Raw genomic sequence first — 14,353 nt, 5'->3', positions numbered from 1 at the left:
TCTGTGTGCGTGTGTCTGTGTTTCAAACCTCCCTAGCCCCTAAACAAAGGATGAGTTTGCCTTGGCTGAAACCTGGGGGAAATGATCTCCAGGTAGAAGAAGTGGGATGGCAAAGACAAAAATAGTGAAGATATGTTGAAGGTGCACTTAGGAAATAATCAGAAGACAATATGACCTCATTGTACAGTATTTACAAGAGGTAGAGTGGGTAAATGGAAAAGCAAGTTGGTCCCTATATTAATGGTCCCTTCCATTCTAAAATATGATAGTTCTGGGTCTTCATAACTTTCTTTGATAGAAGGGGAACATCTGTGAAACACATACATACATCTAACAGTGGGACACTGGCTGATAGAACACTATAGTAATGATTTACCTACTATGAAAGGTCAATTTTCTGTTCTTCATACCATCCCAAATACTAGTGCTAATTTTGACTAAGAATGACACAGAAAAACCATTCTATCCTACACAGACCTTCATATTTCTCAGAGTATTGCTAACCAGAAGTGGAGGGCAGAAGTAGAGAAGTAGCATTTACTGACCATCTGCTGTGTAGCAACCACTGGAACAGGGCTTTGATTTAATATTCAGAACAACACCATGAGGGAGACATTATCAATTCTGTTTTACTAGGGAGAAAACTGAGAGGCAGCATGGTTAGTCTGTTTAAGATTACACATTTAAGGAAGAGTTGGAACAAAGGTTTCAAAAGCTCTGATTTCCAGGGCTTTTCCTGGGACTTGGTTCCAAAGTAGCATTGCGGAGATTCTAACCCAGGCAGGCTGGCTCTCGAGCCTGCATACCCATTGGCAATGCTATGTGACTGGAGCCAAGTCTCTCGGTTCTCTTCTCTATATTGTCAATGTCATAATAGAGATCATACATAATTGTAGACAATCTTCACACCCCTCGCACCCCTCTCTTAAATGGAACCTGCAGAGTTTTATCGCATACCAAGACTCAGAGAAATCGGTGGGATTTGGGCACTGACCTCAGTCTTTTTTTTTTTTTTTTTTTAAGGTTATATGATTAAAGGTGAAGAACTTCTATGAGTGAATCTGGTGGTTTCAGATGTGTGCTCTGTGCCCACCTTGCCTAACAGTGCAACTTCTCTTGGCATCTCCATACCAGCTGCCCCCGCCCATAACTGACCACAAACCATGTGCAGAGGTTGAAAAAGTGTCAGAAACTTCATGTTGGAGCCTTGGCTTTTTAGTAATCTGTGAACATTTGCTTACATCTAAGACATTTCCATTAAAATTACTCTTGCTATCTACAACACATGGTGTTTATTTTATCTGTTATTTGTTGATTGTTTTTAAGTCAAATTATATATTTTCTTCAGAAAACTCTCCAGTATCAGAAGTTGCTGTGGATAAATGCTATTTGGTGATGCCTCCCCTTTCCTCTCCTTTTCCTCTATGCCAGTAAAACTTCTTTGGAAATCAGGAGAAATCCCATTAGTGAGTTTGGGTATTAGAGACCAACCAGTGGGAGGGCTGCCCCTCCTTGGGTTTCTAAGAAGCTCCATGATCCTGATAGTCACGTTCACAATAAGAAGAGAAGCCAGGCAGAAGTACTCTGCAAGAGCTTGAAAAGGCAGATTTGTTAAACCCATAGAAGATGTGCTCAGCCGAGCTCCTTCTGCCTCTTTAAAGCCTGGATTCCTGAGGTTGGATTCATCCCAGGACCAGTGGCCATAAACCTCCCAGGGCCCAGCTCTCCATCCTGTGGAAAACCAATTGAGGAATGTGGTTAATCTCACAGGATGGAGAGCTGGGCCCTGGGAGGTTTTATAGTATTCAGTAATTCAGTAATTTTTATATAGTAAATATATAGTATTCAGTAATTCAGTAATATTATAGTATTCAGTAACATGAGAAAAGTTTGGAACAATCTGGAAACTTGAAAAAAAAAGCATGAATCTTCTATAGGAGAGATGAGGGAGGAGCTGGCATTTCCACAGGCAGCTTCATGTTGTGCCTGGAAAACAGCTGCTCTGGGAGGCAGTGCAATTGGCTGAAGGATGCTGCTGATAACATAGGGGCCTAGGTTCCACGTCCATAGTCTTTTTCTATTTCTTGACTGGACAATGGTTTCACACAACTTTTTTTTTTTTAAATAACATTCTTGGTCTTAATGTAACCAGTCCATCCCAATAATTTGAATAATATTTCAAGCTTGGCTGATTCAACAGGGCCACGACAGCAGAATGGCAAAGAGTGAAAGTTCTGGAACCAACTAACCAGCTCTGCCACTTACCAGCTATGAGATCTTTGGCTAGTTACTTAATTTCTCAGCAGCCCAATTGCCTCATTTGTACAATGGGGGAATAGGCAAACCTACTTAAATAGGCTCTTATGAGCACTGAATGAGCTAATACTTGTGAAATACTAAAAGAGCTGGGTGGCACATGGTAATTATTCATGAATTAGATCCAGATTCCTCCATGCAGAGCAGCCTAATGCATCTCTTGCAGGCTTCCTTTCTGTTTCTATAGAAAAGAATATTAAAAAAAATTGTGAATTATGAAAGAGCCATTGGTCACATATTTATTATTATGCAAGTTATTATTGTAGTCATGTGAAAATTCATAATACATGACTTTATTATGTAAGTTAATACTAAATGAGTACTTGGTACATGGTAAAAACTGTAGAAGTTTCTTAAATAATATAAATTTAAATGTCTTTATGGGCTGGGTCTAGTTTGCTAGGTCCTTGAAAACTGGGACTATGTGAGATGTGACAGGTGTGCTGGTACTCCAATCCATTCTGAGTCAGGACCTTATGAAATCCACAGATGACAGTCACCTGAGTGTGTAAAAATTACATAAGAACCTAATTTCTCCTTTCTCAGGGAAGAGGTTTCCCTAAAAGATCAAGGGTTGCTTGAATTGTAAGAATTTCAGGAAAAAGAAAAGAAAAAAAGGCAAGGCAAGGCAAAGGACGAAAAGACAAAGGCTCTGAGGGGGGAAGGGAGGGAAAGGGGGAGTGAAGAGAACAGAGCAAGGGCTCTGGAGCCAGTGACAACCACAAAGAGAGGGAACATTCCTGACCATCTTCCCAGTTTGTTAAGAGCCAGGCTCCAGCAGCCATTATTCAGAACTTTGAACATCTACTCAGAAGGAACAACTTTGATAATATATACATGCTGTATTAGGAATCTGAGTCCAAGGGAATAAGCTCTAAATTCCACTTTGAAATTTTTTTCTGAGTTCTTGTTCAGAGTATGACAAAGCTACTCCCTCACTATTATTTTCTGGCAGTTATGGAGCCCTCCTGGCTTCTATGCTTCCAAATAATAAATGGGAGTTTACGCATATGATAGGAAAATGACCTCTGAAACTTCTGATTCAGGGTTTCCATTGTTGTGTACTTTCTGCTTTTCTTCAATATGGGGAAAGAGCAGAAGTAGCTCTTCCACACCCTCTGCTTATGGCAGCCTGCACAGATGCTTGTTCGCTTGTGAGGGCCCACCTAGCAGATGGGAGGCATCCAGCAGCAGGAGTTACCTAACAACCTGGTGAAAAAACTCCCGGCATCTAAGTCAGCGCATGCCTGCCTCCAGTGGAGCCACAGTCCCTGTCATCTACCATGGTAGTTTCTCTCTCTGCCATGCCACCCTCCAATTTATAGTCAATTAGTGCTTTATGAGGCTATAAAACTGAGTAAAGGAGGTCAATATAATACATGCCATGCTTCAGTAGTAAATTCCTACAAAGCTAATGATACTTTGAAAACTTTCGGCCATTTATTCTGAGATGATGTACCATCCTCCCTATCATCTGGGAAGAAAACAACATTCACTTTGAGTTCTCAAGGGATTCTTAGTCGGGGATGGCTTGGCCAGTGGCCTTGCTCACTGTCATTTGCAGTGGGCATTAGCAAGTCTTTCTGAGCATCGCAGCAATAGAAAGTGTCCATAAAACTAATTGGAAACATCTGAGTTGGCCTGAAACATCGTCACTTTCATTAGGCCAGGGCTCTGGGTTCCAACTTGATATGAATCTATGAGCTTGGTGGGCTCCAGCAAAGCACAGAAGGAAACTGTCTTCTTCCTCCCAACTCCCCCCGCCAATGCTGTCCAAGTCATTTGGGTTAAATCATCCTTCCACCCCTCACTTGCTGTGGGACTTCTGGCAAGTAACTTAACATTTCTGAGTCAGCTTCCTCTCCCATATAATGGAGGAAATGAGATCTCCCCATATAATTCTGTGAGCATTAAATGCACAGGTACTCAACAAATGGTCATTCTCTTCCCACTGTCCACCTTCCTGCCAGAAGAGGATTCTTTCCTGGCTCACCCTGATGCTAAATTGTCTCAAAGAGGCCTTACCCTTTTCCTGAGGTTCTTTCCATCATGCCATGTGTGGGAGGAGCCGCTGGAGTTCTCACTGCAGGTGCTCGAAAGAGACAGCTCACTGCTGCTGCAGCTGTTTCGAGGACAGAGATGACCAGGGATGACGATCCCCAAACCAGGGCATTTCAAAGCAGGGGCTCCTGATTTTGCATTCGGCTGGCATTCCTAAAAAAGCAGGACAGCTCTGAGCTAAGGCTTTGCTTAGGGGACAGTAAATACCAACTTGACATCACAGTGAGGTAGAAGCAAATGTAGCCTAGTGCTTAGAAGGACAGCTTTTGGGGTCAAACAGCCTAGAGGTCCAAATCTTGGCTCTGCCTCTTGCTAATATACTAGGAGGAATTATTTAATCCCTCAGAGCTACATTTGTTCTTAAAGTGAATAATGATACTATTATCATTACTGCCTACCTTATAGAGTTACCACAAAGACCAAATGGGGTTCTAGATTAGAAGCATATCACACAGTACCTGGCCTAACTAGGTACTTGATTATGACGAACTGCCATCACAATGGCAGAAATATCACAATGGTAGTTTCCCACTTTCTCCAGTCAGATGGGTCAAATAATCAGATCCATATCAAGCCATGACCAATGGCACAAAAGAATGAAGACAGAGTAGCATCTTTGGCTGTAGGGTTCAAGAGCATGACCACTACACTGGGAGTTTAGTGACCTGGATCTCAGGCTGCATGTTGCCCCTGGCAGGAGACACTGAGTAAAGAAAGCATTTAACTTCCATGCACCTCAAGGTCTTCCTTTGTGTGTGTGTGGGGGGGGGGGGGGGGGGCAGTTCCACCAGATTGTTCTCCTGGCCCCGCACACAGCATCATTCTGAGTCAGGAATTAAATACCCGGGAAGTCATGTCTGGTGGCACATCAAACTGAGGAATTAGGAGGTACTGTTGGAAAGGTTATGGAACTTTCAATATCATTTGGCCGTCTAAATGGTAAAGGCTGCCACATCAACTAGATCTGGGTTCCATGCCGAAGACCCAGGTGGGGGCACAGGTGACAAAGTTGTAAACATCTAAAGCACATCCTGACAGCCATATTCTTGGCCCCTAATGTAATAGATGAAGCTCCATGAGCTGGACAAGCTAAATTAATTTAGCATCCTGATCACGAGAAGAAAGTCTCTCCATTACCGTCTCATTCCACTCTCCTATCTATATAAAGCTTTGTCTCAGAAGCTCTTTGATGGGGAACCATCTGTCTTTGTGTCATTCACGGAATGGCAAAGCCTCTTACTTATGCAATTTATTGACACTTTATGGGTGCCTTTATTACCTGAGTACTTATCACTGTTCTCCAAATGCAATTCCAGCTGACAGTGACTAAATCCCCACTGGAGGAAGGAAAGGCATGCTGTTCTGGGAGTACTCAGCGAACATGCTAACCCCCCGCATAAGTACAAAGGGTATATTTAATTTCCTCTCTAATCAATATCCATAACGCTTAATAAGGTTAGGTTTTCAACATCAAGCATTTGCCTGCTATCAATACTTCATTTTTGCTGCATAACAATCCCTTTAAGTGATCTAAATATGCCAAGAAATTTTACTATTCCATCCCCCACCCCCGAAATTTGGCTCTAAATAGCACTGAGAGGAGAAACTAGTCTAAAAATTCAGCATTCAGCAGTATCTGTTGATTTATGACCTTGTTACTGCTGCATGTAACTTACTTAAGGAGAGTTTATTATTTGTACCTTGACAGATGTCTACAACCAGTAGTGCTATTGCATAGGTTGCCTGATATCGACACTTGGGCCACTGCGTACATCTAGGACAAATTTTCAGAAGTAACACATTACACTCCCCTTCTACGCGTGCACTTTCCTATTTTCACCATCCCCAAACCTCTTTCATATTTTGTTGCTTGAATAAGCAGGGTGGTGGTTTTATTTAGGACTGCCTCTGCTCTGACAGACTGGTCTGTTCTCCAGAGGGAGACTGTGACTGTGTCCTGTGAGACCATCCAGATCTAAATTTTTCTTTTTTCTTTTCTTTTCTTTTTAATGTTTATTCATTTATTTTGAGAGAGAGAGATCTGGGAAGAGGCACAGAGAGAGGGAGAGAGAGAATCACAAGCAGGCTCCGCATTGTCATTAAGTAGCCCAACATGGGGCTGGAACTCATGATTCATGAAATCATGACTTGAGCTGAACTCAAGAGTTGGACACTCAACCATCTGTGCCACCCAGGTGCCCCTGATATAAATTTTTCTAATGGCCCTTTTCACACTCTGCATGGCTTTTGGTTACCGTTTGTACTCTACCTTTTCTGGAAGCACCGAAACTTCCATGATTTCCCTCTGTCTTTCCCACCTACTCCTTCCTACTATACCTATCAAAATTATATCTATTTTTACAGCTCAACTCCATTCCCAGGACACTTTTTACAAATAAGCATCCTTGCCCAGTTGTTTCCCATGTGTGTACCTCCTGTATGGATGCTGGATTAAGATGACAGGGAATTTAACCTCAGAGCTACCAAAGGGAGGAATTGCTGCATCTGCCTTTGACCATGAACTTGAGATGAGCAGATGTGATGGAGCATACTTCAGGGAGGTGGAGAAGACCTATTACTGTCATATAGAGGCCGGTGGGGTTGGGGGTGCTTAAGCAGAGAAGTATCTTCCAAGTCAGGCTTCTCATACTTCAATGTGTACATGTATCATCTGGGATCTTGTTAAGTGCAGATTCTGAGTAATTCAGAGGTGGAATCTGATGTGTAGTATTTTCGACAAGTTCCCGGGTGCTTCTATGCTGCTGTGCCAGGACTTTGAGTAGAGGGTCCCTAGGGGAAGGTATGAAAGAGGTCTACCTCTGATGTGGGTTGCTTGGTAGCAAGTTGTATTACCACACGGCCTGACCTGGACTTTGGAGCAGGATGAAGGGAATGGTCTGAGCCTACCTATGGACCAGTGCAGTGGGGAGAGACTATGCATATGTGTGTAGAGGGGTGGGGGGGTGAATTTACAGGCTAATTCCTTAAAAGAAGAGGAAGGGTCAGTCCTCCATATTGGATATTCTCCCATATTTACCCCACATTAGACAATCAATATTTGAAGTTAATAAGGGACCTAGAATCTCTTACATCATGGCTGCAATGCGAGCTCCTTTTTCCTGAAGTCTCCTTCATCAGCAAATGATTATCAAGCAGGATTATCCACTCCAGTGAATAACTAACTGTTGTGTGGTTGAGTGCTTGAACTCTAAGGCCATTTATTAGGTTTAAACTCTGGCCCTTCCACTTGCTAACTCCTTAACCTTGAGAAAGTTATTTAACCACTACATGCCTCAGTTTCCTTATTTGTAAATGGAGATGATGAAAGTACATATCATACAAGATCACTGTGAAATCTGGACAGCCCCTGGCATACAGCAATGCTTAGTAACATTTAGGTGTTGCTACTATTATTTTTTTTATATACATGTGTCTTGACTCTCAAACTAAATCACAAGTTTACAGTCTCCCTAAGAGACTCTATGTTATACTTTCTTGTGGTGCCAGTATTGTCTGATACCTTGCACACAGGAACTGCACTGAGCAACAGCCAAAAGTGTGGGTGCCCTTTATTTCTGGGAATTATTGATAGGAAGTTCTGGAGAGATATACTAGCAGATACTGCTCTTTGTTATCATTCCCCATCTTTGCCACGGTGTTCTGTGGCTGTGGCATAGTGTTGATTATGAAGAACAGAAGAGCGCTAAACAGCAGGAATCTTATTATTGCCCCAATACGGTTGGTGGGTACTGTGGTACATGAATTTTATATATTGTGGGATTTCATCCTCACCACGATTCTCAGAAATAGAAAAGAAATATCATTATGCTCATTTCTCAGATGGGGAACTTGAGGCACAGTGGCATTGCTGTCTTGCATAAGGTTACCAAGCTAGTACAACATTCTGAAGTCAGGCCCACATCCTAGCCATTATTCTATGGCACCAAGTAAGGACCTTAACAATAAGCAGAAATCCTGGACATATACAGACCATAAAGTACCCAACAGGGAAGAGATCTAATTATCAATAGATGATTATTATTAAAAAGATTTTTGGCCCAAAAAATGTATAGTGGTTTCCACTGTAACATTATCTTAATTATGTTGACTTCATTGCCAAAATACACCCCTTTTGCACTAGTCGAAATGTTTTTTTCTCATTGTGTATTTTAGATTACTACCTTGGGTGACTCATGCTTTAACATCCTTAGTGTGAGAAATACAAACAAAATCTGTAATTAAAAAAAAAACAAATAAGGAGAGAGGACTGTCTACCCTAGAGAAACCGGGACAACCTGAGGGGCCATAGGTGGGTGATTGTGAACTAGGGGAGATAAAACGGGCTGTGTAGGCATGGAGAGGAGGGATCCCCTTCTGCAGAGAGACAAAGGGAAGAGAAATTGTGGCTGGGGAAGCATAGGACTGTATCTGGACAACACAAAAAACATCAGATCGGGATGGAGAGAGATCCCATCTGTAACTGCAGGTTAGAGGATCTCTAACTGCAGATCCCATCTTTGGACTGGGGCTGGTTGCCCTGTTCATGCACCTGGTGAGGAGGGAGCCACCTCCGGGTTCGGTGGCAGATCAGGGGCACGGTCCGCAGCAGGAGAAACCAGTCCCCTCCCCTGAAGTGCTGTGGCACAGGACAAAACCAGCCAGGACCACATATCAGGAGGCGCTTCCCCAGTACCGGGGTGCACAGAGAGGGAGTTTAAATCCCAGCCAAGCACCAAGGCCACAGAGTCGGAGGAGTGAGACAGACAGCCTAGTCTGTGCCCATGGCATAGTAAGGATGGCTTCAAAGGAGTGATTTGGGACACCAGGTCGTGGAGGAGACACTGGAGGGTTGCCATTTTTCTCCCACCACCACCAAGGTGGGGGTCTCAGGGAACTGACCTCGGGGCCCAGTGGAGGTGGGACCTGTCTACACCAAACCACGCCCCTCCAAGCCAGGTAACCGTATATCTACTGGAGTGGGATAGACGTTGTGGAACCAGACAGACCCCCTCCTCCAGACCAGTGCTTCTGCATTGCCTGGATTAATTCTAGGACAATTCTCACTATATAGATATATTCTTCCTTCCATTTCTCCTTCTTATCTCTTCCCTCCTCTAGGCTGGTTACTATGGCTATTGGTTTGTTTAAACGGCCATATTTAATCCATTCTCTTGATACAGGTTCTTCTTTACATTCCTTTCTCTCTCTCTGGAATAATCAACCAGTACAGTTTCTCTGTCTGGGTAACTTTACCTTCGTTTCTTTTTCCCCTACCTCCTTATTTTCCTTTGTCTATCTCTGGATTAAGCCTTTTAGTTTCTCTGCCTGGTCATTGTTCATTTTTTCTTTTTCCCCACCCCTGTCATTTCTGTCTTTGTGTGTGCTCTTCCATCAGCACTGCCTCCACCCTGTTCTTTACTTGTAGCTCATGTTTCTGGTTTTTTGCTTTTGGATTGTTTTTAGTTTTTTGATTTTGTTGGTTTGTTTTATTGGTTTGTGTGTCTGCATGTTTTTGTTTCCTGTTTGTCTGTCTGTTTTCCTTTCCAGGGCTACTTCAAGGAACAAATCTAAGTATACCTGGTAGAGGGTCCAAAACATCACTACAAGTAGGGAAATAAAATAACCAAAGTCACAACACCAGAGAGCAAGTAACACTCTCCAAAAAACACTTACTGAAGGGCCAGGCCCTGGACAGTGTATGACCTTCTTTAATATAGCAGTGCTCACAGGTGCAGAACACATAACAAACTTTTAAAACTCATAAGGGACAGAAAACTAGCCAAAGTGATGAAACAGAAAAATTTTCCTCAAAAGAAATTCCAGGAAGAAATGACAGTTAAAGAATTGATCAAAAAAGATATAAGCAACATAACTGAATAAGAATTTAGAATAATAGTCATAAAATTAATTGCTGGGTTTGAAAAAAGCATAGAAGACAGCAGAGAATCTATTGCTGCAGATATCAAGGGACTAACAAATAGTCATGATGGATTAAAAAATGCTATAAATGAGGCGCAAAATAAAATGGAGGCAGCCACAACATGGACTGAAGAGGCAGAGGGGAGAACAGGTGAATTAGAAGATAAAATTACGGGAAAAGAGGAAGCTGAGAAAAAGAGAGATTAAAAAAAAAAATCCAGGATCATGAGGGGAGAATTAGAGAACTAAGTGATTTAATCAAATGGAACAAAATCCATATCACAGGAATTCCAGAAGAAGAGGAAAGAGAGAAAGAGGCTGCAGGTGTGCTTGAACAAAAATGCTAGAGAACTTCTAGTTCTCTAGAAGTGCTGAGAACTTCTCTAATCTGAGGAAGGAAACAGGCACTGAAATCCAAGAGGCACAGATAACTCCCTTCAGATATAACTTGCATTGATCTTCTGCACAACATATCATAGTGAAACTGGCAAAATACAAGGATAAAGAGAGAATTCTGAAAGCAGCTAGGGATAAATGGGGCTTAACATATAAGGGTAGACACATAAGGGTAGTAGCTAACCTATCTACTGAAACTTGGCAGGCCAGAAAGGAGTGGCAGGAAATTGTCAATGTGATGAACAGGAAAAATATGCAGCCAAGAATCCTTTATCCATCAAGCCTGTCATTCAGATTAGAAGGAGAGATCAAGGTTTTCCAAAACAAACAAAAACTGAAGGAATTCATCACCACTAAACCAACCCTATAAGAGATCCTAAGGGGGACTCTGTGAGTGAAATGTTGCAAGGACTAAAATGTACCAGAGACATCACTACAAACATAACCTACAGATATAACAATGACTCTAAACCCGTATCTTTCAATAATAACACCGAATGCAATGGACTAAATGCTCCAATCAAAAGACATAGGGTATCAGAATGGGTAAAAAAAGCAAGACCCATCTATTTGCTGTCTACAAGAGATTCATTTTAGACCTGAGGACACCTTCAGATTGAAAGTGAGGGGATGGAGAACCATCTACCATGCTACTGGAAGTCAAAAGAAAGCTGGAGTAGTCATACTTATATCAGACAAACTAGACTATAAGTTAAAGGTTGTAACAAGAGGTGAAGAAGGGCTAATGCCCTAATTACAGGGTCTGTCCATCAGGAAGAGCTAACAATTATATATGTCTATGCACCAAATTTGGAAACACCCAATTATATAAAACAATCACAAACATAAGCAATCTTATTGATAAGAATGTGGTAATTGCAGGGGACTTTAATATTCCACTTACAACAATGGACAGATAATCTAGACAGAGAATCAGTAAAGAAACAATGGTCCTGAATGATACATTGGACCAGATGGACTTGACAGATATACTTAGAACTCTATATCCCAAAGCAGCATAATATACTTTCTTCTTGAGTGCACATGAAACATTCTCCAAGATAGATCACATACTGGGTCACAAAACAGCCCTCAATAAATAGAAAAGAATTGAGATCATACCATGCACACTTTCAGATCATAATGCTATGAAACTTGAAATCAACCACAGGAAAAAGTCTAGAAAACCTCCAAAAGCATGAGGTTAAAGAACATCCTACTAAAGAATGAATAGGTCAGCCAGGCAATTAGAGAAGAAATTTAAAAATACATGGGATAAACAAAAATGAAAATACAACAAATTAAACCCTTTGGGATGCAGCAAAGGCAGTCTTAAGAGGAAAATAAATTGCAATCCAGGCCTATCTCAAGAAACAAGAAAAATCCCAAATACAAAATCTAACAGCACACCTAAAGTAACTAGAAGCAGAACAGCAAAGATACCCCAAACCCAGCAGAAGAAGAGAAATAATAAAGATCAGAGCAGAAATAAACAATATAGAATCCAAAAAAACAGTAGAGATCAATGAAACCAAGAGTTGGTTTTTTGAAAAAATAAAACAAAATTGATAAACCTCTAGTCAGGCTTCTCAAAAAGAAAAGAGAGAGGACCCAAATAGATAAAATCACTAATCAAAATGGATTTATTACAACCATTCCCTCAGAAATACAAGTAATTATCAAGGAATACTATGAAAAATTATATGCCAACAACTGGACAACCTTGAAGAAACGGACAAATTGCTAGACACCCACACACTACCAAAACTCAAACGGGAAGAAATAGAAAATTTAAACAGACCCATGCCTAGTAAAGAAGCTGAATCAGTTATCAAAAATCTCCCAACAGATAAGAGTCTTGGACCACATGGCTTCCCTGGGGAATTCTACCAGACATTTAAAGCAGAGTTAATATCAATCCTCCTCAAGCTGTCCCAAAAATATAGACATGGAAGGAAAATTTCCAGACTCATTCTATGAAGCCAGCATTACTTTGATTCTAAAACCAAACAGATACCCAGCATCAAAAAAGAACTACAGGCCAATATCCCTAATGAATGTGGATGCAAAATTTCTCAACAAGATACTAGCAAATTGAATTCAACAGCATATAAAAAGAATTATCTACCATGATCAAGTGGGATTCATTCCTGGGCTGCAGGGTTGGTTCAATATTCACAAATCAATCAATGTGATACATCACATTAATAAAAGAAAAGAACCATATGAACCTGTCAATAATGGACATTTGACAAAATACAGCATCCTTTCTAAATAAAAACCCTCAAGAAAGTCGGGATAGAAGGAACATACTTAAACATCATAAAAGCCATTTATGAAAAGCTCACAGATAATATCATCCTCAATGGGGAAAAACTGAGAGCTTTCCCTCTGAGATCAGGAACACAACAGGGGTGTCCACTCTCACTACTGTTGTTTAACATAGTGTTGGAAGTCCTAGCATCAGCAATCAGACAATAAAATGAAATAAAAGGCATCAAATTGGCAAAGAAGAAGTCAAACTTTTACTTTTCACAGATGACATGATACTCTACACGGAAAAACCTGACAGACTCCACCAAAAGTCTGCTAGCACTGATACATGAATTCAGCATAGTCGCAGGGTATAAAATCAATGTACAGAAATCAGTTGCATTTTTATACACCAATAATGAAGCAGCAGAAAGAGAAATAAAGAAACTGATCTCATTCGCAATTGCACCAAAACCCATAAAATACTAGGAATAAACCTAACCAAAGATGTAAAAGATCTGTATGCTGAAAACTATAGAAATCTTATGAAAGAAATTGAAGAAGACACAAAGAAATAGAAAAACATTCCATGCTCATGGATTGGAAGAATAAATATTGTGTTAAAATATCAATACTACCCAAAGCTATCTACACATTCAATCTAATCCCAATCAAAATTGCACCAGCATTCTTCTCAAAGCTAGAACAATCCTAAAATTTGTATGGAACCACAAAAGACCCCGAATAGCCAAACTAATATTAAAGAAGAAGACCAAAGCAGGAGGCATCACAATCCCAGACTTTAGCCTCTACTCCAAAGCTGTAATCATCAAGACAGCATGCTATTGGCACAAAAACAGACATATAGACCAATGGGATAGAATAGAGACTCCACAATTGGACCCACAAAAGTATGGCCAACTAATCTTTGACAAAGCAGGAAAGAATAGCCAATGGAAAAAAGACAGTCTCTTTAACAAATGGCGCTGGGAGAACTGGACAGCAACATGCAGAAGAATGAAACTGGACCACTTTCTTACACTATACACAAAAATAAAGTCAAAATGGATGAAGGACCTGAATGTGAGACAGGAAACCATCAAAACCGTAGAGGAGAAACAGGAAAAAAACCTCTTTTACCTCAGCTGCAGGAATTTCTTAGTCGACACATCTCCAAAGGCAAGGAAATTAAAAGCAAAGATGAACTATTGGGATCTTATCAAGATAAAAGCCTTCTGTGCTGTAAAGGAAACAATCAACAAAACTAAAAAGCAACTGATAGAATGGGAAAAGATATTTCCAAATGACATATCAGATAAAGGGCTAGTATCCAAAGTCTAAAATAATTTACCAAAACTCCACACCTGAAAAAAAAAATCCAGTGAAGAAATAGGCAGAAGACATGAAT

General features: G+C 40.8%; 1 protein-coding gene across 4 annotated transcripts in view; it reads right to left on the bottom strand.

The window, feature by feature from the left end:
* The window catches only part of NCKAP5 (NCK associated protein 5), a 969,870-nt gene that overhangs the window by 116,316 nt on the left and 839,201 nt on the right, over positions 1–14,353 (bottom strand). For all 4 annotated transcript variants that reach the window (XM_047870291.1, XM_047870290.1, XM_047870289.1 and 1 more), the window contains one exon: positions 4,342–4,530. In XM_047870291.1, the coding sequence (XP_047726247.1) occupies positions 4,342–4,530 (189 nt within the window). The remainder of the gene's footprint in view (positions 1–4,341; positions 4,531–14,353) is intronic.

This window comes from Prionailurus viverrinus, chromosome C1 (genome assembly GCF_022837055.1).
Source record: "Prionailurus viverrinus isolate Anna chromosome C1, UM_Priviv_1.0, whole genome shotgun sequence".
Taxonomy (NCBI): domain Eukaryota; kingdom Metazoa; phylum Chordata; class Mammalia; order Carnivora; family Felidae; genus Prionailurus; species Prionailurus viverrinus.
The sequence above is the reverse complement of the archived record's forward strand: the minus strand, read 5'-3'. Positions and strand labels throughout refer to the sequence as shown.